Raw genomic sequence first — 24,789 nt, 5'->3', positions numbered from 1 at the left:
GATGTGGGAATGTTGACTCTGACGCTTGGTAAGGTGATGATCCTAAGAGAAGGACTCGAGTTTTCAGATGGAACTGAATCCTGTTTCTTCCATCATTATTGTTGTGCCATTTTCTGATTCTGCTGATGCGTTGCTTTGTGGGCACTAACTTCAACAGATGAAACAGTTTAATTGAACAAACATTTATTAATCCCTCTATCAGCTTTATCAGTGATTATTTAGTTTGCAGGAACACACTGAAAGTTCTTTTGGGAATTTTTTGGATCTTTTCACTTTACTAGCTGCCTACTTTGTTTGTTCTCCACACTCGCCATTTCATCTCCTCCTCCATGCCCACAGTGCACTTCCTCCTCCTCCTCCTCCCTGCCTCATAGCTTCCATACCTTCCTTCAAGGCCTAGCTCCTCCAGGAGTTCTCTTGTGAGCCCCCCCATTCACTGTGTTTTAGTCCTCTTTGGGGAATCCTATGGACCCCTCTCTGAACCATAGGTTTAAATAATTGAAGGAAATGCGAAATTTCAGTTAGAGGTTAGTGAAACTAAAGATGTAAATGTTTCTTATCCAAGTTCTCAGGCCTAGGGTCGAGAACTCTCACTTGTTAGCACTCTAACCCTTATTTTCTTACTTTACTTCTCTGTACATACTGAACCCCCAATACAATGAAACTTCTTGTGGCCATGGCCATGGTGAAGTCTTGCACTTAGTAGGAGATTAGTAAGTGCTTCTTGAGTTAAATGCTAATACAGCCTATAGGAAAGAAAGCTCATGAAAAGAAACTGGTTGATTTGACTCTCTCGTTCTGATATCTAAAGCCGTTAGGCCCATCTTTGGTTAGGCAGAGGCTTCTCTTGTTCTATCTGACCAGTCATTTGCCTGGAAAACAGCCAAATATTGGCTGTTTTATGGATCTGCATTTGGAAGTCATGCTGCCGGGTTAAGCTTCTATGACTTCAGATTCTTTTACACTTAAAAGGTGTCAAAATTGCAGAAGAATAAATAGGTTAAGGGTTAAGTTGTCTCTTAGACTTGAAATAACCCAATTAATCTGAAAGGAAACTTTAAGTGATTGCTATTATTAACTGATTTTTTGCATGAGCTGGGTTTCTGAGTGATTATTGGTAATTTTGAAGAAATAAGGGAGTTTTGAAAGCAAGATTAAGTTAGGAAATAAACTGGGTTTACCCATTGTCTGGGGTAAACTATTGCCGTTGAAAATGAGACACCTTTTGGAATTTTTCCCCTGGCAACTCTGGTATTTCTTAGTACTTTTCCTGAGTACTAAATACCAGGGTAGGGCCAACTCTTCAGGTTGTTTTCCCATGACCAGAAAAGTAGCTAAGACACTGGGAGAATCTAGTTCCCTATACTTGGGGAAATGACTGGAACTTTTGCCAAAATTTGAACAAAATGAAGTCCGTTGAATCCCCAACCAGTTGTCCATGGGGAAAAGACCACATAGGGCCTTTAGTGGTCAATGCTATTCAGCCCCCTGGTTTTCTTCACACAGATCAACTCACTGCAGGTGGAGGGCTAGGCTGTGCTCAATCCTCGCCCTCGTAGGTGGTGGTTAATTCTAGAAGAAAGAGAGGGAGCAAGGGGAGGAACATTAGATGGGAATTTCCTGAGGAGAATGGTGGCCTCTCTCAGTTTCCAGGGGGTGAAGGATTGAAGCAAAAATTCCCTGCGTTTTACCTTGCAGCAGGGCATTAATTACTGCTGATCTGCAGAGAATCCTTTTCAAATGTCCTCTGCTCTGATGTCTGCTGCTGCTTAATGAATATTTCCTGTATTTCATTAGAGGTGTAAATGCTTTATCATGCCATCCACTCAAAGTCATTGCCTAATTTTTTACAGTTAAATAGAATTAAAAGCTTGGGCTTACCAGTTTCCCTACTGTTGTTAGCCTTTAGGTGGTAGGTTTATTTTTGCCTATTAGAGCTAATTAGGAAAAGGTTGCTGTTTTTGACAAATGTGGTCTTATTGGTTAGATTCAGGTGAAGAGTTAGGTAGGAATCCTGGAATCTAGTTTGACCTTCACCCCAGCTCACTGTTAGGTTGATCAGTGGACCTTGTGTTACCTCTTGAAAAGGAGGGTAACATTCTCAGCTGCTTGTTTTATAATAGCTTCACCTGTGTAAATTAGGCTGCGAAGGTAAGAGAATTTTGTTGAATTCGAGAGTCATCATGAAGAGTCTTCTCACTCTCAACTCTAAGCTTGTTTTAGCCTCATAGATGGTGGAATTATCTCATACTTCAATGTATCATAGATTTAGAGCTGGAGAGGACCTTAGAAAATCACTTAGTCTCTTTTTTACAGATAAGTAAACAAAGGCCCAGAGAGGTAAGTCCAAGATTGTGCAGGTTGGAAGTAAGTGGCAGAGCTGGGATTTGAACCCAGTTTAAAGGCTTGCAGATCCTTGCCACCTAGGCTTGTCTTTGCTATTTCAAAGTTAGTTCATATAACTAAGTTATTAAGAGAATTCATTAAAGGCATTTATGAAATAATTTCCACTTTTTCTCTACCTTCTTTTTATTTAGTTACTGGTACGATCCTTTTCAGTTTTCTTCTGTAAATTTGATTTCCTTTTTGTCCGTTTAAAAGCCCCTTGTGGGTCAGGAGAGTGCTTTTCCATTGTGATTTTGATATCCCAACAGGGATATCAGTTATTTGCTTGAGGGGGAGAAACATGTTCTGACTGGGGCACAGTAGAGCAGAACTCCTACTTCTTAGCGTCTGTTAGTCAGTAAACATTTATTAACAGGAAGGGACTTTTACCCAAACTCCTCCTTATGAAAAGTATCAGATAACTAGAGAAGGATCAATGAGGCTAATGCCTGTTTTACTTAAAACAATCACATCTACTTCTGTAGGGGTGTTATACATATTAATATGACCATTAAAAGTAATTTTGAAAAGTTCCCCTTATCTGTCTTTCCCCACTTAATTTATCTCCCAGCTATTCACAGGAGGATGGCAGTGGTTGGAAGATCTTGATTTAACTAGATCTGTGCTCTTTTGATTCAGTTGAGATTCCACTTGGACAGAGCTAGGTAGTAAGGAAATGGGGAGTCAGAGCAGTGGAAAGATACCAAGTTGCTCAGCAGTCACTTAATGATTTTCATGGTTGCCTTATTGTTTATTCAGTACTGGGAGATATCCGAAGGATATTTGCATAGTGAAATAACCAGGAAGCATCTCTGCAGGTATGGTTCCCAACCTTTTGTGCTATGAGCACCCTTTTCTTTTTTAAAAAATTGATTTATTTTGAATTGTCAATAATCACTTCCATAAGCTTTTGAATTTTAAATTTTTCTCCGCCTCCCTCCCCACCTCCTTCCCCATGACGGCGTGCAATCTGATATAGGCTATACATATACATTCCTATTAAACATATTTTCATGTTAGTCATGTTGTAAGTAAGAATTAGAGCTAATAGGAGGAGCCACCAGAAAGAGGAAACAAAACACAACAGAAGGAAAAAAAGTAGCAAATAGCATACTTCGATCTGCATTCAAACTCCATAGTTCTTTCTTTGGATGTGGATAGCATTTTCCATCATGAAGCCTTTGGAGATGTCTTAGATCCTTGCATTGCTGAGAAGGGTTAAGTCTATCAATATTAGTCATGGCACAGTGTGGCTGTTACTGTGCACAACATTCTCCTGATTCTGCTCACTTCACTCAGCATTAGACCATACAAGTCTTTCCAGGTTGAGCACCCTTTTTCTAACATCCAACAATCAACAATTAGAAAATACATACTGACAAAAAGTATTTATTTAGGATCCCTTTTAATGGATATGTAGTATATTAATCACAATAGCATCTATGTATATTTGGAAAGCTACATACATGCAGGGTGTTTTGTACATAGAAGGTATAGCATTAATGAAATGGAGCCTTTGCAATAACTCCATGGCCCTCCAGTAGTCATCGGCCCATAAATTGGGAACCACTGGTATAGACTATAAACCTTTTGATGTAACACTGCAAATAAGCAAACCCTATTTCCCCTGCCCCCAGGAATGGAACTTTTGTTGTTTATTTTATTTTATTTTTTGGCTAGGCAGTGGGGTTAAGTGACTTGCCTAGGGTCATATAGCTAGTAACTTTTGTTGTTTATAACACGGTCTTTGTTGGAAATGTTGCTTTTAGATTCAGATAATGAAACATGCAGCAAACCAATGATACCAACTCATAATAAAGAAGAGCCAAAACCTCTGGTCCACGATAAGGAGGAGGCAAAGATTCCAGCCAAATGCTACATTCAGGTCACTGGCATGACTTGTGCTTCGTGCGTAGCAAACATCGAAAGAAACCTACGCCGAGAAGAAGGTAAGGAGCTCGGGGAAGTTTATTTTCTGACAACTTTGAGACCCTTTGTCCTTTTCATGGTACTAGGTGTCTTTGATGCCTGAGACTACCCTTGTGTATCTCTTTTTTAAACCTTGTTAAGCATAAATGATTTCCAGAACTTACTCTAGGCCTGTAAAAGACCTACTGAGAGGTTAGTCCCTTGACCACCAATGGGTTTTTTTTGTTGTTGCTATTGTTGTTTACGTAGTCGTAGGCAAGTCCCTTGGCCTTCTCAGTGCTTTAGGTAACTCTAAGACAGAAGCTGAAGAGAAAGGACTGACTTGCATTGGCTAAGAGGTTCCTTATCTGGGAATGCCCTATGCTAACGAAGTTCTAGGTCCAGTCCTTATCCCAGATGCTCTAATTCCTTATTCCTCTTTAACAGTAATTAAGACTTCTGGAAAAGGATACAAAACCTTATCGTGTTGGTATTCAGTAAATATGTATTAATTTTCCAATGTAAAAATATTAAATAGGGGCAGCTAGGTGGTATGGAGGATAGAGTGCTGGCCCTGAAGTCAGGAGGACCTGAGTTCAAATCTGGCATCAGACTAAACACTTGACACTTATTAGCTGTGTGACCTTGGGCAAGTCACTTTAACCCCAATTGCCTAAAAACAAACAACAACAACAAAAAATAATAATAAAATAAAAGTAAAAATATTAAATAAAATGAGGATCTGTAGTTTTAACCTTATCTTTTCATTTAAGTATTTCAAGTTTGTCTAGAATCTCACTGTACCCTTCCAGCACTTTCATCTCTATTTTCAGTATAAGTATTTTAAGGTGGGGGAAGCTAGATGATGCAGTGGATAGAGCACTGGCCCTGGATTCAGGAAGACCTGAGTTCAAATCTGGTCTCAGACACTCGCCACTCACTGGCTGTGTGACCCAGGGCAAATCACTTAACCCCATTGCCTAGCCAAAAAAAAAAAACAAACCCAAAACCAAAAAACCAAAAACAAACCAAAAATATTTTAAGGTGATATAATCAAAATATGGTTTCAGGTTGCAAGATCTTAGAAAATCCACATCAGACATTCTTTATTCAACATTTGCTCCATAACAATCATTTATTAAGTGCCTGCTATTTAGAAAGCGATGTGCTAGCTACTGGAGGGAGAAATGGAATTTAAATGAAACTTTCTGCCCTTGTGGAACATCAGGTCTTAGTAGGAGGATCTGACGCAAACAAAACTGTAACTAGAGCTCCTGATGCTGTAGGATACATATGCTAGAGAGATGCTAATCAGAATGGTCTGTGAGTTCTGAGGGGGGAAAATCATAGAAGAGAAGGGTTTGAAGCAGCCCAGCCCTTCCAAGCCGGCCCATTTTATTTTTGGATAGCTCTAATAATTGTTAGAATGTTTTTCTGTTCCATCTGGCCGCCATCTTGCCCATGTGCACGACCTCTACCCATTGCTCCTGGTTCTGCCCCCTGCGGTCAAGCAGTCCACGTCTCCTTTCTCCACCTTTCTCCACCACAGGACAGCCTTTCGGACACTTGAACGGAGCTTTCATGTCCCCTCTAAATCTTCTCTTCTCTAGTCTAAACATCACCAGTTCCTTCAACTGATCCTCCTATAAACATGCTCTTCATCCCTTTTGGGTTCTTGCTGCCCTCTTCTGGGCACATTCTAGCTTGGCACTGTCTTTCCTAAAATGTGGTCCCTAGAACTGCACATGGAGCTCCTAACATGCTCTACTACTTCTCAGAATCTGTCATCAATAAACATTTGTTAAGCACCTATTGGGATGCAAAAGAGACAAAAGACAATCCCTGCCCTCAAAGAGTTCACAATCTAATGGGAGAGACAATAACCAAAGAACTATGTACATACAAGCTGTATACAAGATAATGAGGCAATAATAAAGAAAGGGAAGGCACTAGAATTGAGGAGTTAGGAAATGGGATTTTAGTTGAGACTTAAAGGAAACCAGGGAGGCCAGCAGGAGAGATGAGGAGGGAAGAGCATCCCAGGCATGGGGGAGGGTCAGCCAGAAAAAATGCCCAGAGCCAAGAGCTGGAGCAGCTTGTTCCTGGAACAGTCAGGAGGCCAGTGTCACTGGACTGAAGAACGTGTGGATGGAAATAAGGTGTAAGAAGAATGGAAAAGTAGGAGGGGGCTAAATTATGAAGGGCTTTAGAGGCCAAAAAGAGCAATTTGTATTTGATCCTGGAGGTGATAGGGATGGAGATATGGAGGGGGTGTGTGACATTGTTGGATCAGAGTGGGGAGAAACTTGAGGCAAGCAGACGCCCTACTGCAGTAGTCTAGTTGTGAGGTGATGAGTTGTGGATGCTACAGCCTAGGGGAGCACTAACTTTTTGGCGGCCATATCTCTGTTGACTCATTGACTCACTGAGTTTTCACACCAATAAAATCCCAAAATCTCTTCCACAGGCCCCCAAGTGGCCTCCAACCAGAGAAAACTTTATAGAGAATGTGGCTTTTGAGTTATTTCAGCCTAACTCAGATTTTTTTAGCCTGTAAAATTTGTTTTCGTATTTGTCAGAAATTTTCACACAGGATAAAAATAATTTAGCTTATTGGAATATCCTCTGCTGATGAGTTGAAGGTTATAGATCTGTTTTTTCTATTATACCTATTAATGTTAATTGTCTTACAAGAATGTAGTGTATCCATGTCCTGCTGATGGGAATCATAAACACCTTTGTTTATATGAAGAAAGGTGCCTTATCATTGTGACAGTTTATAACCATACTGTCTCTAGTGCAGTAATTGTCAATACCACTTAATCAGGTGTTATTCTGTGTGTGTGTGTGTGTGTGTGTGCACGCGCGCGCGTGCACATGCTCATGAACGTTTGCTTCATTAATGTAGTGAAACTTCATTATTTCAGCCTCTGGTAATTCCATGGTGGACAAGTGCTGGGACAAATGTTATTTTCTTCTGTCTCTGATTAAAATCAATCAATTAATTAAAGAGCATTTATTAAACCCTTACTATGTGCCTGGAACTGTCCTAAGTGCTAGGGATACAAAGAAGCAAAAAACCAAAAACAAACTACGGTCCCTGCTTTTATGGAGCATTTATTTTAATGGAGCAAATGATATGTAAATAACTAGCACATATAGGATATATAGATATATCCACAGAGTGGAAGATAATTGGAAAAAGGAATGTTTTTCTAGCTTGGGGTACTGGAAAAGGCTTCCTGCAGAATGTGGGCTTTAAGCTGAGCTTCAAAGGAAGCCAGGAGAACTAAAAGGCCAAGGTAAAGTATCTCTATTAGGCAATATTTTGTTACCATAGCTGAGGTCATAGTATGAATACTGAAAAGTGATCAAATAGCAATTACCAAATTAATCTGAATATGTCACCTAAATATAGACCACACTCATAAAATGAAAACTCTTTGAAAGGGATATATATATATATATATATATATATATATGTATGTATGTGTATATATATATGTATGTATGTGTATATATATATATGTATGTATGTGTATATATATATATATGCGCGTATGTATTATGTATGCATGCACTGAAAGATACACAGGGTGGAGCCAAGATGGCAGAGTAAAAGCAGCAACTTGCTTGAGCTCCCCCCATACCCTTCCAAATACCTGTAAAAAATGGCTCTAAACAAATTCTAGATCAGCAGAACCCACAAAAAGACAGAGTGAAACAAGACAACCTGGATGGTTGATGGGGAAGGTCTGTTGTGCTGGGCTGGGAAAGGAGCACAGGTCAGCATGGGCTGCACAGGCAAAGACCAGGCCTCAGTGAACCTGGAGCAGTCCTCAGGGGACTGGATCACTAGTAGTTGTAGCGGTTTCCAGACTTCTCAAACTACAAACACCAAAGACAACTTAGAAGGTCAGTAGGAAAGGTCTGTTGGACCTGGGTAAGAGAGGAGCTCTGATCTGGCCCCAGTCCTGGTGCAGTCCTGGGGTGGCGGCTGCTTCTGGAGCCCTCAGCCTACAGACAGTGGGAAGATTGAGCAACTGATCAGAGGAGGATAGCAGGGTTGCTGGTGCTGAGGCAGGATTATTGCTTTGCCTGTGCTTGGATCTGGATCTCAGTACTGAGTGGCAGTCCTGGGGCAAGGAGGAGTGTTGGCGTGGTGGAGCCTGTGGCAGCAGTGCAGAGCGAATCCTCCTCACAGTTCCAAGGCAGAAAAGAATGCTTGTGGTCACTCATAGACCACAGCACAGGCCAGGAAAGAAGTAAACACCTTGCTTTTGATCATACCACTTTGGAAGAACTGAAAATTTACAGGTCCCTAGAAGTAGCTCTGAAAACAGCTGCACAAAACCCCTGAAGCTTGGGACAGTACATCTTCCACACAGGAAGCAGACCCCTACCTTGACAAAGAGTTTAAAAGTCAAGTTATTGGCTGGGAACATCAGCAAACAGCGTAAAAAAAAAACCAACCCAAACCTCAGACCATAGAATCTTACTTTGGTGGTGACAAAGAAGATCAAAACATACAACCAGAAGAAGACAACAAAGTCAAAGCTCCTACATCCAAAGCCTCCAAGAAAAATAGCAATTGGTCCTAGGCCAGGGAAGAGCTCAAAAAGGATTTTGAGAAGCAAGTAAGAGAAGTAGAAGAAAAACTGACAAGAGAAATGAGAGTGATGCAAGAAAATCACGAAAAACTAGTCAATGGCTTGCTAAAGGAGACCCCAAAAAATACTGAAAAAATAACACCTTAAAAAATAGACTAACCCAAATGGCAAAAGAGGTCCAAAAAGCCAATGAGGAGAAGAATACCTTAAAAAGCAGAATTGGCCAAATGGAAAAGGAAGTCCAAAAGCTCACTGAAGAAAATACTTCCTTAAAAATTAGAATGGAGCAAATGGAAGCTAATGACTCTATGAGAAATCAAGAAATTATAAAACAAAACCAAAAGAATGAAAAAATAGAAGACAATGTGAAAAATCTCATTGGAAAAACAAGTGACCTGGAAAGTAGATCCAGGAGAGATAATTTAAAAACTATTGGACTATCTGAAAGCCATGATCAAAAAAGAGCCTAGACATCATCATTCAAGAAATTATCAAAGAAAACCACCCTGATATTCTAGAACCAAAGGGTAAAATAGAAATGGAAAGAATCCACTGATCACCTCCTGAAAGATCCCCCCCAAAGGAAAACTCTTAGGAATATTATAGCCAAATTCCAGAGTTCCCAGGTCAAGGAGAAAATATTAGAAGCAGCCAGAAAGAAACAATTCAAGTATTGTGGAAACACAATCAGGATAACACAGGATTTAGCAGCTTCTACATTAAGAGACCGGAGGGCTTGGAATATGGTGTTCTGGAGGTCAAAGGAACTAGGATTACAACCAAGAATCACCTACCCAGCAAGACTGAGTGCAGTCCTTCAGGGGAAAAAATGTACATTCAGTGAAATAGAGGACTTTCAAGAATTCTTGATGAAAAGATCAGAACTGAATAGAAAATTTGACTTTCAAATACAAGACTCAAGAGAAGCATGAAGAGGTAAACAGGAAAGAGCAATCATGAGGGACTTATTAAAGTGGAACTGCTTACATTCCTGCATGGAAAGGTGATATTTGTAACTCATGAGACTTTTTTCAGTATTAGGGTAATTGGAGGGAAAATAAATAAATAAATGAATGAATAAAGATATATAGATATATAGACAGAAGGCATAGTGTGAGTTGAAGATGAATGGGTGATATCTGAAGAATAAAATTAAGGGGTGAGAGAGGATTATACTAGGAGAAAGAGAAAGGGAGAGGTAGAATGGGGTAAATTATCTCACATGAAAGACAAGAAAAGGCTTTTATAGTGGAGGGGAAGTGGGGGAGGGTTTGAGAGGGAATGAGTGAATCTTACTCTCATTGGATTTGGCTTAAGGAGGGAATAACTATCTCACCCTTCAGGAAAATAAGGAGGAAAGGGGATAAGAGAGGGAGGATGGTAGAATGGAGGGCAGATTGGGGGAAGGGGTATTCAGAATGCATGTTGTCTTGGGATGGGGGAGGGGAGAGATGGAGAGAAAATTTGGAACTCAAAATCTTGTGGAAGTGAATTTTGAAAACTAAAAATAAATAAACTAACTCATAAAAAAAGATAATTACACAAAATTACCGTGTTAAAAATATATTTACTGTGAATGTTGGGTGGCTTAAGAGGAGATCAAAGAAGTCTTCAAAGGTTCTGGAGCTGCCCCAGTGCCCACCCTAAGTCCCCAGGGCTAAGGTCCATGGGATGAGTTATGTCAGTGGATAGGAAATTCTAGCAGTATATCCACAGCCTTCAAATTCCAGTTGAAACCAACTTCAAATTCCACCTTAGTGTCTTGTCTCTTACCTTGGGAGACTAGGAACATGGCAGATAGAAGCCAATTAGTTGGCTTTTATCAGTCAGTCACACCCAAGTTTTATACCAGCCAGATATAGAGAAAATATATACTGCACTATTTTTAAATAACCTATGATTCAGGAGAGGCAAAATGGTATTAATGGGTGGAGGGCTGGCTATGGAGTTGGAAAGATGTGGGTTCACATCCTGCTTTCAATGGCTTACTAGCTCTGTGACTCTGAGCAAGTTATTTAACTTTTCAGTGGCTCCAGGTACCGCCTCAGTAAGATTAGAAATTACAGTTGAGTTACCAATCTGCATTGATGGAGGGAGTTTCCACACCTGGAATTCCATTTACTGATGAAATCACAGATCTGGACTCATGATTCAGACTTTTCACAGACTGACCTTTCCCCAGAATATTCTGAATTAGTAAGGGTTCACTGTTTTAAATAAGGAAATATATAGCTCTCCAATTAATACACTTGTCTTGAAGTGATTACCTAGGTAGAGTGGTAGCCTCATTAAAAACCATTTTAGCTGGACATTTTAGCTAACCTGGGATGGACAGGATGTTCTTTTCTGATTTGAATTCAAAACACAAACAAGACCTTGGGCAAGTCACTTAACTTCTCAGCCTTTCCTCCTCCTCTTCCCTTCTTACCCCTCAACACTCTGAAACTGGGAATTACATATGAGTGGGTGGTTGGGTTCGGTGGAAGAAGGTTCCACAGCAGGAATTCCCTGTACCAGTGAAATCACAGATTGGGACAAAACCAAAACAGACATTTAAAAAAAAACCACAAAACTAACCTGCTGGCTTCCTTTTTTTAAGTGTCACTAAAATGGCTTCTTTGCACATGTGTGCCCTTCTTCTCTCTTTGGCTGCTTCTGTGTATTCTTACAGATTCTGTTGGTAGGCTTTTTGGTTTTTGTTTTGTTTTACAAAGTTGAAGTCAGTGTGTCTCCTATTTGATGTTGCTTTCTTCATTCTGAAACACTTGATATGTCTTCCCAAATGGTAGGAATAGTTCTGTGGCTTCCTGGATAGAGTCAAATGTGTAAAAGCCTGACCCAATTCACAGCTCCCGCAACAGTGCGATAATTTGCCTTGTCATCAAATTTGTTCATTTTTGATACTCTCTCTACCAAAGTAATGGGTGTAATGTGGGAATATTAGACCTTTATTTTACGTTTATCTAATTATTAGAGAGTTTGAACAACTTTTCAGGTGGTTATTGATCATTTGTGCTTCCTTCAAGAAATATCTGTTCATATCCTTTGAGAATGGATTTTATTGTATTAATCTGGGTCAATTCCACATCAAATTTTGATGCCTGATTTTTATCAGAAATATTTATGGTAAGAACTTTCCCCCAGTCATTTCTTTCTCTTTTATTCTGTATGTATTGCTTTTTGCCATGAAGAAATTCTTTATTTTTATGTAATCATATCCACATATTTTGCCTCTGATATTTTCTTTTATTGATTGAATAAATAAGAATTTTCCTCCTATTTGTAACCACAGCAGTAAAATTATCAGAGCCAGAACTAACACTGGCTTTTAACCCAGGCATTAATGTCTGAGGAAGGGTGCTTCAGGAGGTAGACCATACTTCTGTCCCCTCATGTTGATAGACCAGATCTCTCACTGGGCTGCCACCCCCGGAGTCTGTGGCCACATCACACCCCTCACCTAAGTCCCACATACTCACAAGGTGTGGGCTGTTGGCAATTCAGTGCTTGGTCTGGAGTCCTGAAAAAATCATTGGTATCAGTGAGCTAGGCGTGGAGAGAGAGAGTATCAGAGCAAAGGCAGAGGGAAATGGCAGCTATCACCTGTGTCCTAAGTTGTAAACATCTCTAGCCTTCCCTGGTTCCTGTTCTCAACCCTCCCTTTCCATGGTACCCTCTGGAACCCTCTATTGATCAACTCTTTGTTCTAGATTTCTTCCTCTCAAATTCTTCTCATATTCTGGTGCTCACTAGCACCTAGCTTTCTCCTGAAACACCACATTTTTTGGCACCTTCTTTAAGGCTGGCTGCACCTCCTCTCTTATCCCCTGACACACTAACAGAGGAAGAGTTGACATACCCTTTGCTCCCTACTGCTACTTTCAGATCCTCCATCTGCCACCATCACTCAGTAACCAACTCTCCTTTAAAGTTTGTTTCGTCCTGGCCTGGGCCTTGTTACTACAGACCTCTTTGTCACTCTTCTTTCTTCCAAATAGGTTCAGTACCCCAACTTTGACATTATTCCAAATATCCCAGCCTGCCCAACTCTCAAGACCTCTGTATCTCAACCACACACAGAAGCCATCATTATATCATACTCTGCTCCTCACCCTACCCCCCCCGCCATGCCCCAAGATACTGGAATTCTTAGTTATGACTTTGTGTATTCTATTCAGTGTTCTCTATTAAAAATTAAATTCTTGATTCATTTGGAATTTATTGTCATACATGGTATAAAAAGTGAAATATAAGGTGTCCTTTTTTTTTTTAACCATACTGCTATTCAATTTTGCCAATATTTATATTGACCAATTCCCTTCCCAAATATTTTGTTATATTGGGTTTATCAAATACTAGTCTGAAAGTTTCTGGTTCTAATTTTGAATTATCTATTCCATTCTGTTGACCAATAAGACCAGTTTTAACTGGATCTCTCTATAAATATAATTTTTTCATTTTGGAGTGCCAAGCACATATTAGGTACTTAATATAAATACTTGTTGACTTCACATGAAGGATGATTTTTTTGCCCCATTCTCCTAAACCTAACTGTGCACAGAAGCTGTTCCAAGTCTTCTCTTAATGTACATACAACCACTATCTCCCTACTCTTCAACATAGGACCTTGCCTCATACTTCACTCAAAAAATTGAGGCCATCCATTGTGCTCTCCCTCTTCTCCCCAACTTTACACTTCAAATCACTTTAGCACTGTCCTTTATCCTCTCCTCCTTTGCTCCAGAATGGAGTAATGCTTATCTTGGTGAGGACCAACTCTCTTGGTCCTAGTCCGTCCTGTAATCTCTGGCAGCTTGCGCCATCAATCATCCTTATCTTTCCCTACTTTTCAACGTCTCCTTACCCACTGAGTCCTTCTCTACTTCCTTCTCTATCCACCAAAAACCTTCGCTTGACCCTAGCATTCCTTTAAGCTATCATCCAATATCTCTCTTCTTTTTCATAGGCAAACTCCTAGAAGAAGCTTTCTACACTCACTACTTATACTTTCTTACCTCTCACTTCCTTTGCCATCCCTTGTAATTAGGCTTCTGTCTCACCAGGGTACTACTTTTCCCAAGGTCACCAAAAGACCTCTTTATTGCTAAGTCCAATGAATTTTTTTTAGTCCTTATCCTTCTTGACTTACTTTCTCTTCATTGTCTGTCTTGGGTTCTCTTCTTTTTTTTCCTCTTTCTTCAAGATCTCCCTCTCCCTCCCCCTCTTCCCCCTGTGTACACACTTGCACGTGTTCTCTCTCTCTCTCTCTCTCTCTCTCTCTCTCTCTCTCTCTCTCTGTCTCTGTCTCTCTCCCCTCCCTCTTCTTCTCTCTCCCTACCTACTGATTTCATCAGCTCCTACCTATTCAACTATTATCTCTATGCAAATGGATCCCAGATCTATATATAAAACTCTCATATCTTTCTCTTGAACTCTTTTACATGTTATGTATCTCCACATGGATGTCCCAGTAAGTATCTAGTTTATCACATTGTTGTATTACAATTTGTTTAGCCATTTCCAAATCAGTTGGTACCCACTTTGTTTTCATTTCTTTGCTATGGCAAAAAAAATGTGCAGCTATGAATACTTGTGTATATTGGACCTTTCTTTCCCTCTTTGACATCTGTAGTTGAATTGAGCTTTGAAACAATGATACCCTCTGGTTATGGAGGAGTATGAGGCTTTCCACCTCATCCCTGAAAGATCCCAGTCTGCTGGTCTTTGGAAGTTCCTATCTGCCTTTTATAGTTTTGTCTTTTGCTCTTTACTTTCACTTCTTAGTACTGTGGGCTGGGAAACCAGATTGAGCAAGTCACTTCACCCCTCTGGGCCTCATTTCCTCTTCTGTAAGGGGTTGCCCTAGATGACCTTGAAGGCCATTTCTAGCTCTAAACCTAAGATCCAATGATATCACACTCAATATTTCCAAAACAAAATTCATCTTTCACTGTAAATCTTTAACTCTCACCTCCTAACATCCCTGTTTTTGTCATGGATGTCACCCTTCTTCCATTTGCAAAATTTTTGATCCTAGGGGTGATTCTTGACTTTTCATTTTTACTCCCTCCCTATATCTAATCAGTTGTCAAGTCTTGTTATTTCCACTTCCTCAAAATCTCTCACACCCATCCCCTTCTCACTACTCAAACCATAAGCACCCTAGTCCAGGCCCTCACCACCTCTCACTTGGATTATTACAATGGATTAATTGGGTCTCTCTCTCTCTCTCTCCAGTCTCTTCTCTCTAAGATCCATCTTCCACAAGTTGCCAAATTGCTATCACTTATGCTTGGGCCTGACCATGTCAGTCCCCTGCCCCAGAAACATCAGTGGTTCCCTATTGATTTTAGGATAAAATTTAAACTTTTCTATTTGGCACTTAAAACTCTTCACAGTCTGGCTCTAGCCTATCTTTCCAGGCTAATTATACATTAAGCGTCCTCATGAACTCTGCATTCCAGCCAAACTGGCCTACAAGTATACATAGTCAAGCCAAACAAATTCCCACGTTGGGCATGTCCAAAAATATATGTGTCATTCTACGTCTCAAGTCCCTTACCTCTCTGTCAGGAGGTATATAGCACATTTCATCATCTAGAATCAAGATTGTCACTCACTGATCAGAGTTCTTGAAGTCTTTCAAATTGTTTTCCTTCATAGTGTTGTTGTCATTGTACAAATTGTTTTCTTAGTTCTGCTCACTTCACTCTGGATCATTTCATACAAGTCTGCCCAGATTTCTCCAAAACTGTGCCTTTCATAATTTTTTATGATGCCATTGGCAAGTGATGTCAGCATTGGGGGTACAAAGACAATGAATGAACAACAAAAGCCTATTTTTACTCATTTGTAAACCTGTTGTTCTCTCCAGTAGATGATAAGCTTCTTAGGGGCAGGAACTCTTGTTCAGTTTTTGTCTTTGTACCCCTAGTTCTGACACATAGTAAGTATTTAATAAATGTTTGTTTATTGATTAGAGAGATGAGACATTCATAGAAGGTTCGTATCTAAATATATGGTAGTTGTTTTGCTAATGAATTCTTCCATTACCAGTCTGTTTCCAGGAATTTGAAGTATGAGATACCTTTTAGATAATCTAACATACTAAGGCTTATGTGAACCGATGCAGAGTGAAGTGAGCAGAACCAGGAGAACACTGTACACGGTACACAGATGATCAGCTGTGAATGACTTACTATTCTTAGCAATACACTGATCCAAGACAGTCCCAAAGGACTCATGATGAAAAATGCTGTCTACCTCCAGAGAAAGAATTGATGGAGTCTGAAAGCCGATTGTAGCATACTTTTTAAACTTTATTTTTCTTGTTTTTTTGTTTTGCTTTGTTTTTGTTTTGGTCTGTGTTTTCTTTTGCATCATGGCCAATATGGAAATATGTTTTGCACATGTATAACCTATATCAAATTGCTTGCTTTCTCAAGGTGGGGAAGGGAAGGAGAGAGAGAATTTGGAACTCAAAATTTTAAAAAATGAATGTTAAAAAATTTTTTTACATGTAATTGAGAAAAATAAAGAAGATTAACATACTGGCAGACTATAGTATAGTAGAAGAAAAAGAATTTTATTCGATAATATTGCAATGTGTACATTGCTCCTTTCTTGGCTGTTTTGCTATTCACCTTTAGCACTTACATTCAAGAAATCCAACTGAGCACATATGACTAAGCACTTACTGTATGTAGACCAAGCTCTGTGCTAGCCACTGGGTGAGATAACGAAGTTTAGATAAGACCTGGGCTCTGACTTTGTGGGCTTAGTCATGTTGGAGAGAACAAGGCAACACATGCAGAGCAGTCATTTTGAGACCATGTCTGATGGAGCACTGCCTCAATGAGTCATCCATTTTTCTTGAAGAAAAAGCTTTTTATCAAGTGCTGATTTCTTCCCTCTACCTTTGGTTTCCCAACATATGTAGGTTCCTTTCTCCAGGGCACTATACTCATGAACACCAGTCCCTCCAGTCAGTCTTTGTACTGTGCCTAAAGGTTCATTTCTCTAGTTTAATTTTAGGCATTCTTACCATTTGCCTTAGTTTTAATTGAAAACTAATTAAAAGATAATTACAAAACCCTTCCTTCTCTATAGGTATTATGTTGTCTGCATTGTTTCTTTTATTAATGTTCTCAGGGATATATTCTGTGCTTGTGGCCCTGATGGCTGGCAAGGCAGAAGTAAGATACAACGCTGCCATTGTGCAGCCTCCAATGATAGCAGAATTCATCAGGGAACTTGGATTTGGAGCTGTGGTCATGGAAAATGCTGACGAAGGGGATGGGGTTCTGGAACTTATTGTAAGTAAGACCTTCTTAATAGCCTTCCATGGAGTACTTGGGGATGGTGCAGAGTAGAACCACAAAGATAGTCAAAAGGCTAGAAAATCAAACTTTGGAGGAAAGGCTAAAAGAATTGGGATAACTCAGTCAGCAGAAGGCGTGAAGATTTAATGACAGACTGGAATTGATACAAAGGATGCCATCTCCAGGAAAAATCAAAATAACAAGAAATTAGTTTGAACTGTAACATGAATTAGACGTGGGGAAGAATGTCACGGCACAGTTCTTAGAGATAAGGATGGGTAGGTAGCCAAGATAGGCTGTGGAATCTCTGTCTTTAAAAAAGAGGAGAGATTCTCAAATGTTGATAATTTCCACTGTACACTGATCTCTTTTTTTTGGGTGAATATGCATTCTTTTTTTAATTTCTTCATTTAAGAGGGAAAAATGCAGTTCCTTATTTTCACAACGTATCGTAAGCTATTTTATGGAAAGTATATTAAAGCAAGGTGACCAGTCCAGATGATTTCACTTTAAATAAAAACCCTAATATCTAGTCTAGCCCAATGTCACTACTCAGTACATGTTTCAGTAATCATCTCTCAGCAGTACTAGAGGGAGACTAGGTTAGAGAATTACACACATGCACAATCAGAGACATGCACACATACATATATATGAAAATAGATTGCCACCTGCTGGTTGTATAAAATGTTGTCTTATGTACAGCTGTGACTTTAATTAGCCATAATGCAATATACAGCAGAAAGTTACTTCTGAAAGAGACGAATGTTTGTATTTAACAGGTAAGAGGAATGACATGTGCCTCCTGTGTGCATAAAATAGAATCTACCCTTATGAAAACCAGAGGGATCTTCTACTGCTCAGTGGCTCTGGCCACCAACAAAGCTCACATCAAATATGATCCAGAGATTATTGGCCCAAGAGATGTTATCAGTACCATACAAGTAAGTACCAAGATTTTATTTTTTTCCATTATTTCATTATTGACCAGAGTTTTCAAACAGACTGTCTGATTTGCTTAGCTCAAGATTTCTTACTTATTCTCTCTAATATTGAATTGTAACCTGGAATGATTATAGCTGAATTACCAGTTCCCTGAAAATCCCCTAGAATCATTCTTTTCTGGCTCAGCAACAGAGACAGGAGTCTGGGGTACTTTATGTGACCCTTCACATTTTTCCCCATAAGATTTGTCTTCAGATTCAGTCAGGACTTTTGAGTAAGTCAGTTTCCCCCACTCTCTCCACCCTCACTGCCTCCTGCTGGTTCTTGTCAAAACAGAGCAGGACAGGAAGACATAAGCTATTTATCAGGTATAAAATGCAGATATCTCTGTAATCATGGTTAGCCTTGAAATGGATGTGGAAAACTAAAAGAAAAAAAGTGGTAGTAAAAGAAAATTTGGCGTGAGGCAATTTTCATGGCCATCACTTGCCTGGGGTTTTTGTTTTAGTTTTTTTGTGAAAGTGTATGACTATTATTTATGCGTTGTGCCTATCCATATAGTTGATTTCTCCTCTATTCTTTAGCAGTTTACTTTGTTCATCTCTAAATGAGGATATCCGTAGTACACAGAAAAGCTCGTTTAAACAAAACCATTCAAATGAGCCTCTTCTGATAACAAAAATATTGCCAAGTCCCAACTAACAATAGCTCATTTCTTTCTTTCTTTCTTTTTTAGGGTTTAGAGATGTTTTTAGCTTTTACACCAGAGTAATTTCTCAACATATTGAACTGAAATCACTTAACAATGAAGCGGAACCACTAGAGCAATGGGCCAGTCTGACAGTGCATGTGACATTATGCTCCCATAATCCTCCACCTCTCTTTTTCTTTAGGACCAGGATTGGTCATTGCAATTAATCGAAGTTCAGCTGCTTTTTACTGTTCTTTTCATTAACATCCTTGTAGTCATGACTACAAGATTTTGCTCTACTGGTTCTTTGTACTTCATTCTGTTTTAGTTCAAAAAAGGAGCTAGTCATATTTTTCTGATTTCCTCGTATTTGTTGTTTTTTATGGCCTTTTACAATTATATAGCATGATTACATTCAGGCCACAACTTGTTCATCTGTTCCTCAGTTGATAGCTATCATTCATATAGCTCTTTAAGGTTTGCAAAGTGCTTTATACATTTTGTCTTAGTTTATCCTCACAACAACTCTGGAAGATAGGTGCCATTGTTATCTCCATTTTCCAGTTGAGGAAACTGAGGCAAACAGTATTTCAATGACTTGCCCAAGGTCACACAGTAAATATCTGAAGTTGGATTTGAACTCAGGTCTTCTTGACTCCAGGTACAGCATACAATCCATTGCACCACCTAGCTGCCATTGATGGGCATCTACATTGTTTCCAGTTTTTTGTTGCCACGACAGAATGCTGCTGTGGAATATGTTGGTATAGGTGGCACTTTTCTTTTTGTTTTTGACCTTGGTATATATGCGCCTTGTTATTGGGATTAGTGGAGTAAAGGGTATGAATAGTTAAGTGACTTTTCTTAACTAAAAATTTTTTTACTAAAGGATTGGACCAATTACTTCACAGCTCCTAAAGAAGTATATAAGCAAGGCCGTGTGCCCATAGCCCCTCTAACAATGACTGTTTTCATCTTTTATGAAGTGAAACCTCAGAATTGTGTACATTTTCATTTCTCTTGTTAGTGATTTGAAACATTTTGTGACTTATCTGTTTCAAATAGTATTCAATATAACAAACTCTGCATCATTGAGTATGAGAATCCCTTTTTAACATAAAAAAAAATTGGCGGATCCCTACATAGGAATGTTACCATCTGTTGATTAACAAAAATAGATCTAACAAAAAGCTGCTGTGAGTTTGGTGACAATTTGAAGTGAACTTGTATTTCATTAATTATGACAGCATCTATATATAAAAAAGGGGAAAACACATGCTAGTGAAACATGTAGTCTATAGGAGGTATGTTTGCTTTGCTCTGACAATCCTGCCCTCCTGTATTGAGTAATTGAGAAAGAGCTCTTGTAAACCTCTGCTCCTTCCTCTAATCCTCCCTACCCACCCTCTTCCTGCCCACTTCCTGTCCTTGGGCCACTGGTTGGTGGCTGTGCTCTGGATCAACCATAGAGACACTTCGTTGACACTTGTCACATTAGGACTTATCTGGACTTACAACTTTTTATCTCATGTAATTTAACTTCACCATTTGCAGAACATGGTTACAGGGGTGTGGGGTTGGAGGGGGACAAGTTTCCCATTCCTCCTTGCTACCCCCTGCACACAAGAAGAAAGAAAAGCACTGGTAATACTGGTACCATGCTACTGCACAGAGGAGGCTTCTCTTCTCTTCCACTTAATGAGATTCTCTGGACTTCATTGTGAAAGGCTTTCTGTTATTTATTGTACAATTCTTAGGATGGCAAATGTGTGCTTTCCTTCATTATTATTTTTTTCACCAAGTTTACAATTCATATAAATAGTATCTAATCCAGATGCTAGATCAGGAGAGATAATGTATGGCAAAGCTCTTTGACAGTAAAAAATAGCACTAGTGATAATTGCCATCTGTATAGCGCTTAAAGGTTTGCATAGTACCTGAAATTCATGACAACCTAATGAGCTGATCGCCACAGTCATTATTCCCATTTTACAAGTAAGGAATCTTCACCTCAAAGATGTGGTCACACAGCTAGTGTCAGGGTCAGGATCAGGATAAGAACCCAGCCCCCCACCTCCACCTCCTTATTCTAAAGAAATGTAACCAGACTTTATCCCCAACAATTGAATATACTTTTTTTTTTTAACTGTCTATCATCATGGCTATCATCTGATGAGACTTAGCTGTCTGGTTCCTTTTTTCCTCTTTCTTTTTCATTGTGACTGAATGATTTTTGTAAATGATGTTTTCCTGAGACATTAGGAATAGTGACTGGTGCCCAAGAAACAATCATCCTATAGGTTAGTGTACTCCCAAACCGAAGTTTTTGTATTGAGGATACATGTCTATATCTGTGTGTAACATGTGCACGTCAGGGAATTGGTCAACAGAGAGCAGCATCAGCACGTTAGGTTATGGCTGTCTCTACCCTTCTTTTGACCAATTTTTTGGACTGCTGTCCTTAGTAGGTCTTAAAAGCATAAGTATATAAGGATGTGCCAAAGTGATAAATCGTGCTTTTACACTTATTTCTAATTGTTTGGTTTGGCAGGAAGAGGGGAAATTTAACTACCTTTAGATGTATGGAGCACCATTAATAAATGAATGACTGCCCTTTAGTTGGATAAACCAACTGGGTGGAGAACTGACAGATAAGAAGAAATACAATGTCCTAATTTTGCTAAATGATTATTAGACATCAGTTATTTCCTAATAAGGGAAATGCTTATCCCTTTGAGAAAGATGAATATATTTTACATGAAAGCCTGGCTAAAAATCTCCCTAGTAGCATATTTTAAAATAATTTTCTTTTGTCTTTCCTTAGAACTTAGGTTTTGAGGCATCTTTAGTCAAGAAGGATCGATCAGCAAGCCACCTTGACCATAAACGAGAAATCCAGCAGTGAGTAATTCCAGGTGTCTCGTTCATTACAATTTTGGACTTCTTGTTAAATGTTGGCAGTCAGATGCCAATATTTTCCTGGGTGGAGTGGTCATAGTTTATTATCTCTATGTATTATATGTGATCTATAATTGTTGGCTACCTACAAAAAAGATTTTCCTATTTTTTTTTTAATTACAAGGTGGAAACGAGCCTTCCTTGTGAGTTTGTTTTTCTGTATTCCTGTGATGGGGCTGATGATTTATATGATGGTTATGGACCACCACCTTGCTAGTATTCACCAGAATCGCAACATGAGTGAGGAAGAAATGGCAAGCTATCACTCCTCAATGTTTCTGGAGCATCAAATCCTGCCAGGGCTGTCTGTCATGAATTTGCTGTCCTTTTTATTGTGTATACCTGTTCAGGCAAGTGAAATGTGGTGGACATTTTGCATACTGTGGAAACAATCAAAACTTCTGACACAGAAGCTTATTTTCAAATGTAAGCAGGAAAATAACCATAAATCCAATTTTTATAAAGGACAAAAACAATTATATTGAACAGTTAAATCTAAATTGGATAATTCTTTTAAAAGCTAATTAAGCAGGATGGTGTTTGTTATCAAGGTAGGAAACAAGGCATGAGGAATTACTAGCTATAGTATTTAAATCTGTCAGTACACATTATATGTTATGTGTGTTATTTCTCCATCATGCTTCTGTCTAATCACTTAAGCAATAGATTTTGGAGGTCATTGTTTCCTGAGGCACTACCATTAGACCATGAGACAAAGTAATCTTGAAATTTCAACTAAAAAGGGCAACTATACCTGAGGGGGGGTTGCTTTTTTTTTTTAAAGTCTGGGTCCCTCACTTCATTGGAATTGTTAAGGACACATTTCCCGGTTGTGTCTGCTTAAGTCTACCATAAGGGGAAAAAAAGAAAACAGCTACTACATCGTATATCCTGTGAAATTCTCCTAGAAAAGGGGGAAGTAAGTTTTATATACAGAGTATACTTGACAAGGGAATGCAAGTCTCTTCCTGATCCCTAATTGTTCAAACATAACAGAAAAATCACAGGACCCTCCACTTTGTCAGGTTTACATTCTAACATGTCTGCAGGATAGCATTCTGGGCCCATGGGTCAAGTCAGAGGAGCTGGGTTCTTCCCTAAAGGTTTCAAGCATGTGTACATTCACCAAACATTTATTAAGCACCTACTATGTGTCAGGTACAGTGGCTACCAAAAAACATAAAACAGTTCTTACTTTCCATTGGAGAAGTAGAAGTAGTTGTGTGCGACCATTCAAAGGGCCTCGTGGGTTATATCATCAGTGTTCCTGCTAGAAGTCTCTTCGTTAGCTTCTAAGGCCAAGGTTGGCAAACTATGACCTGAGAGCCAAATCCCACCATCATCACTCGTCCTTCGCCTTCTTTTTTGGACAGCCAGTGAGTTAAGAATGGTTTTAATATTTTTAACTATAACAAAACTTGATTTTAAAAATTAAAAAAAAAACATTCTTAGCTTTCAGTTGTACCAAAACAGGTAGAGTTTACCAACCCCTGGTCAAAGGAATAAACCCAAAACTATCTGACTTATAGCTCCTTCATATGGCTGTTTGTGACTCACTAGGAAAAATCTCTGTGGTTCTTTGCTATTGCAGTTTTTTGGAGGCTGGCATTTCTACATCCAGGCATACAAAGCCCTGAAACATAAGACAGCTAATATGGATGTGCTCATTGTGCTGGCAACCACCATTGCATTTGCCTACTCTTTGGTGATCCTCCTGGTTGCGATGGCTGAGAGAGCAAAAGTGAACCCCATTACTTTCTTTGACACCCCACCTATGCTGTTTGTGTTCATTGCGCTGGGGCGCTGGCTGGAGCACATAGCAAAGGTAAAAGGAAGCAAGTGAGGAGGGCCGTTAGGGGGTTCAGCGACCCAGGCTGGAGAACATTGATATGGCTGTTGAAAAGCTGACACAGATGAAAATTTTTAACAAAGCTTATTTTAAACATTCATGGGAGGATTTAACAAAGGCAAGAAATTTGTTCTGTATAGCTGCAGTAAATCCTTCTTTTAAGCAGAAAAAAAAATAATGGGACAAAAATGTATTCTGGGTGCCCATCCAAATTGTTATGAAAAATTTTCTAATTTGGTCCAATTATATTTCCCAAACTAACTTTCTGCTACAGCTGTCTTGCCTTCCCAGATCTGAGGGCTATCTTACTTCTCTTCCTTTAACATTGTTACTACTGAATATTTTCCTTTTTTTTTTTTTAAGGGGAAAACATCAGAGGCTCTTGCAAAACTGATTTCACTACAGGCTACAGAGGCAACTATTGTAACTCTAGATGCAGACAACATCCTCTTGAGGTATTTGATAATTCTTCCTCTGTAATTCTCACTTTTGGCATCGTTTCCATAGAGTTATAAAATTCCTTCAACAGATTTGAAGTTTCAGCAAAGAGAGCTCATGAAATTGCCTTTGCAGCTCCATCTCTGACCATGTTATTATAAACTTACGTATCTGTGTGTAACACAACCTGTACAGTGTATGGGAGAGAGGAGGTTGTCATGAGAACTTTGCATGTTGATTCCTTTCCAGTGAAGAACAAGTGGATGTGGAACTTGTGCAGCGAGGTGACATCGTTCGAGTGGTTCCAGGGGGCAAATTCCCAGTGGACGGTCGGGTTATTGAAGGTCATTCGATGGTAGATGAATCTCTCATCACAGGTAGGGCCTTTCAGGGGCTTGGGAAAGGGTAGAAAAGCCCACAAACTATTGGATGTTTTCAATCAATTGGACAGGTTGAATAAGTATTTATCAAGCACCTACTATGTGCTAGGCAATACACTGAGGCAGAGGTCAAATGACTTGCCCAGGATCACACAGCTAGTAAGTGATAACTCAGGTTTTCCTGACTCCAGGCCCAGTTTCTCTCCATGTGTCGTAAGTGCCTACCATGTGCCAGGCAGGCCCTGTGCTAAGCGATGAAGATATGAAAACAAGGAATGAAACAATTCCTTCTCTCCAAGGAGCT

At 39.4% G+C, this 24,789-nt stretch overlaps 1 protein-coding gene across 2 annotated transcripts in view; it reads left to right on the top strand.

The window, feature by feature from the left end:
* ATP7A (ATPase copper transporting alpha) overlaps positions 1 to 24,789 on the top strand; it is a 116,609-nt gene that overhangs the window by 68,014 nt on the left and 23,806 nt on the right. For both annotated transcript variants that reach the window (XM_078147964.1, XM_020964548.2), the window contains exons 5-12: positions 4,155 to 4,334; positions 17,055 to 17,218; positions 18,007 to 18,168; positions 21,685 to 21,761; positions 21,943 to 22,168; positions 23,410 to 23,643; positions 24,031 to 24,122; positions 24,355 to 24,482. In XM_078147964.1, the coding sequence (XP_078004090.1) occupies positions 4,155 to 4,334; positions 17,055 to 17,218; positions 18,007 to 18,168; positions 21,685 to 21,761; positions 21,943 to 22,168; positions 23,410 to 23,643; positions 24,031 to 24,122; positions 24,355 to 24,482 (1,263 nt within the window). The remainder of the gene's footprint in view (positions 1 to 4,154; positions 4,335 to 17,054; positions 17,219 to 18,006; positions 18,169 to 21,684; positions 21,762 to 21,942; positions 22,169 to 23,409; positions 23,644 to 24,030; positions 24,123 to 24,354; positions 24,483 to 24,789) is intronic.

This window comes from Phascolarctos cinereus, unplaced genomic scaffold, assembly GCF_003287225.1.
Source record: "Phascolarctos cinereus isolate Bilbo 61053 unplaced genomic scaffold, phaCin_HiC Scaffold_8;HRSCAF=390, whole genome shotgun sequence".
Lineage (NCBI taxonomy): Eukaryota > Metazoa > Chordata > Mammalia > Diprotodontia > Phascolarctidae > Phascolarctos > Phascolarctos cinereus.
The sequence above is the reverse complement of the archived record's forward strand: the minus strand, read 5'-3'. Positions and strand labels throughout refer to the sequence as shown.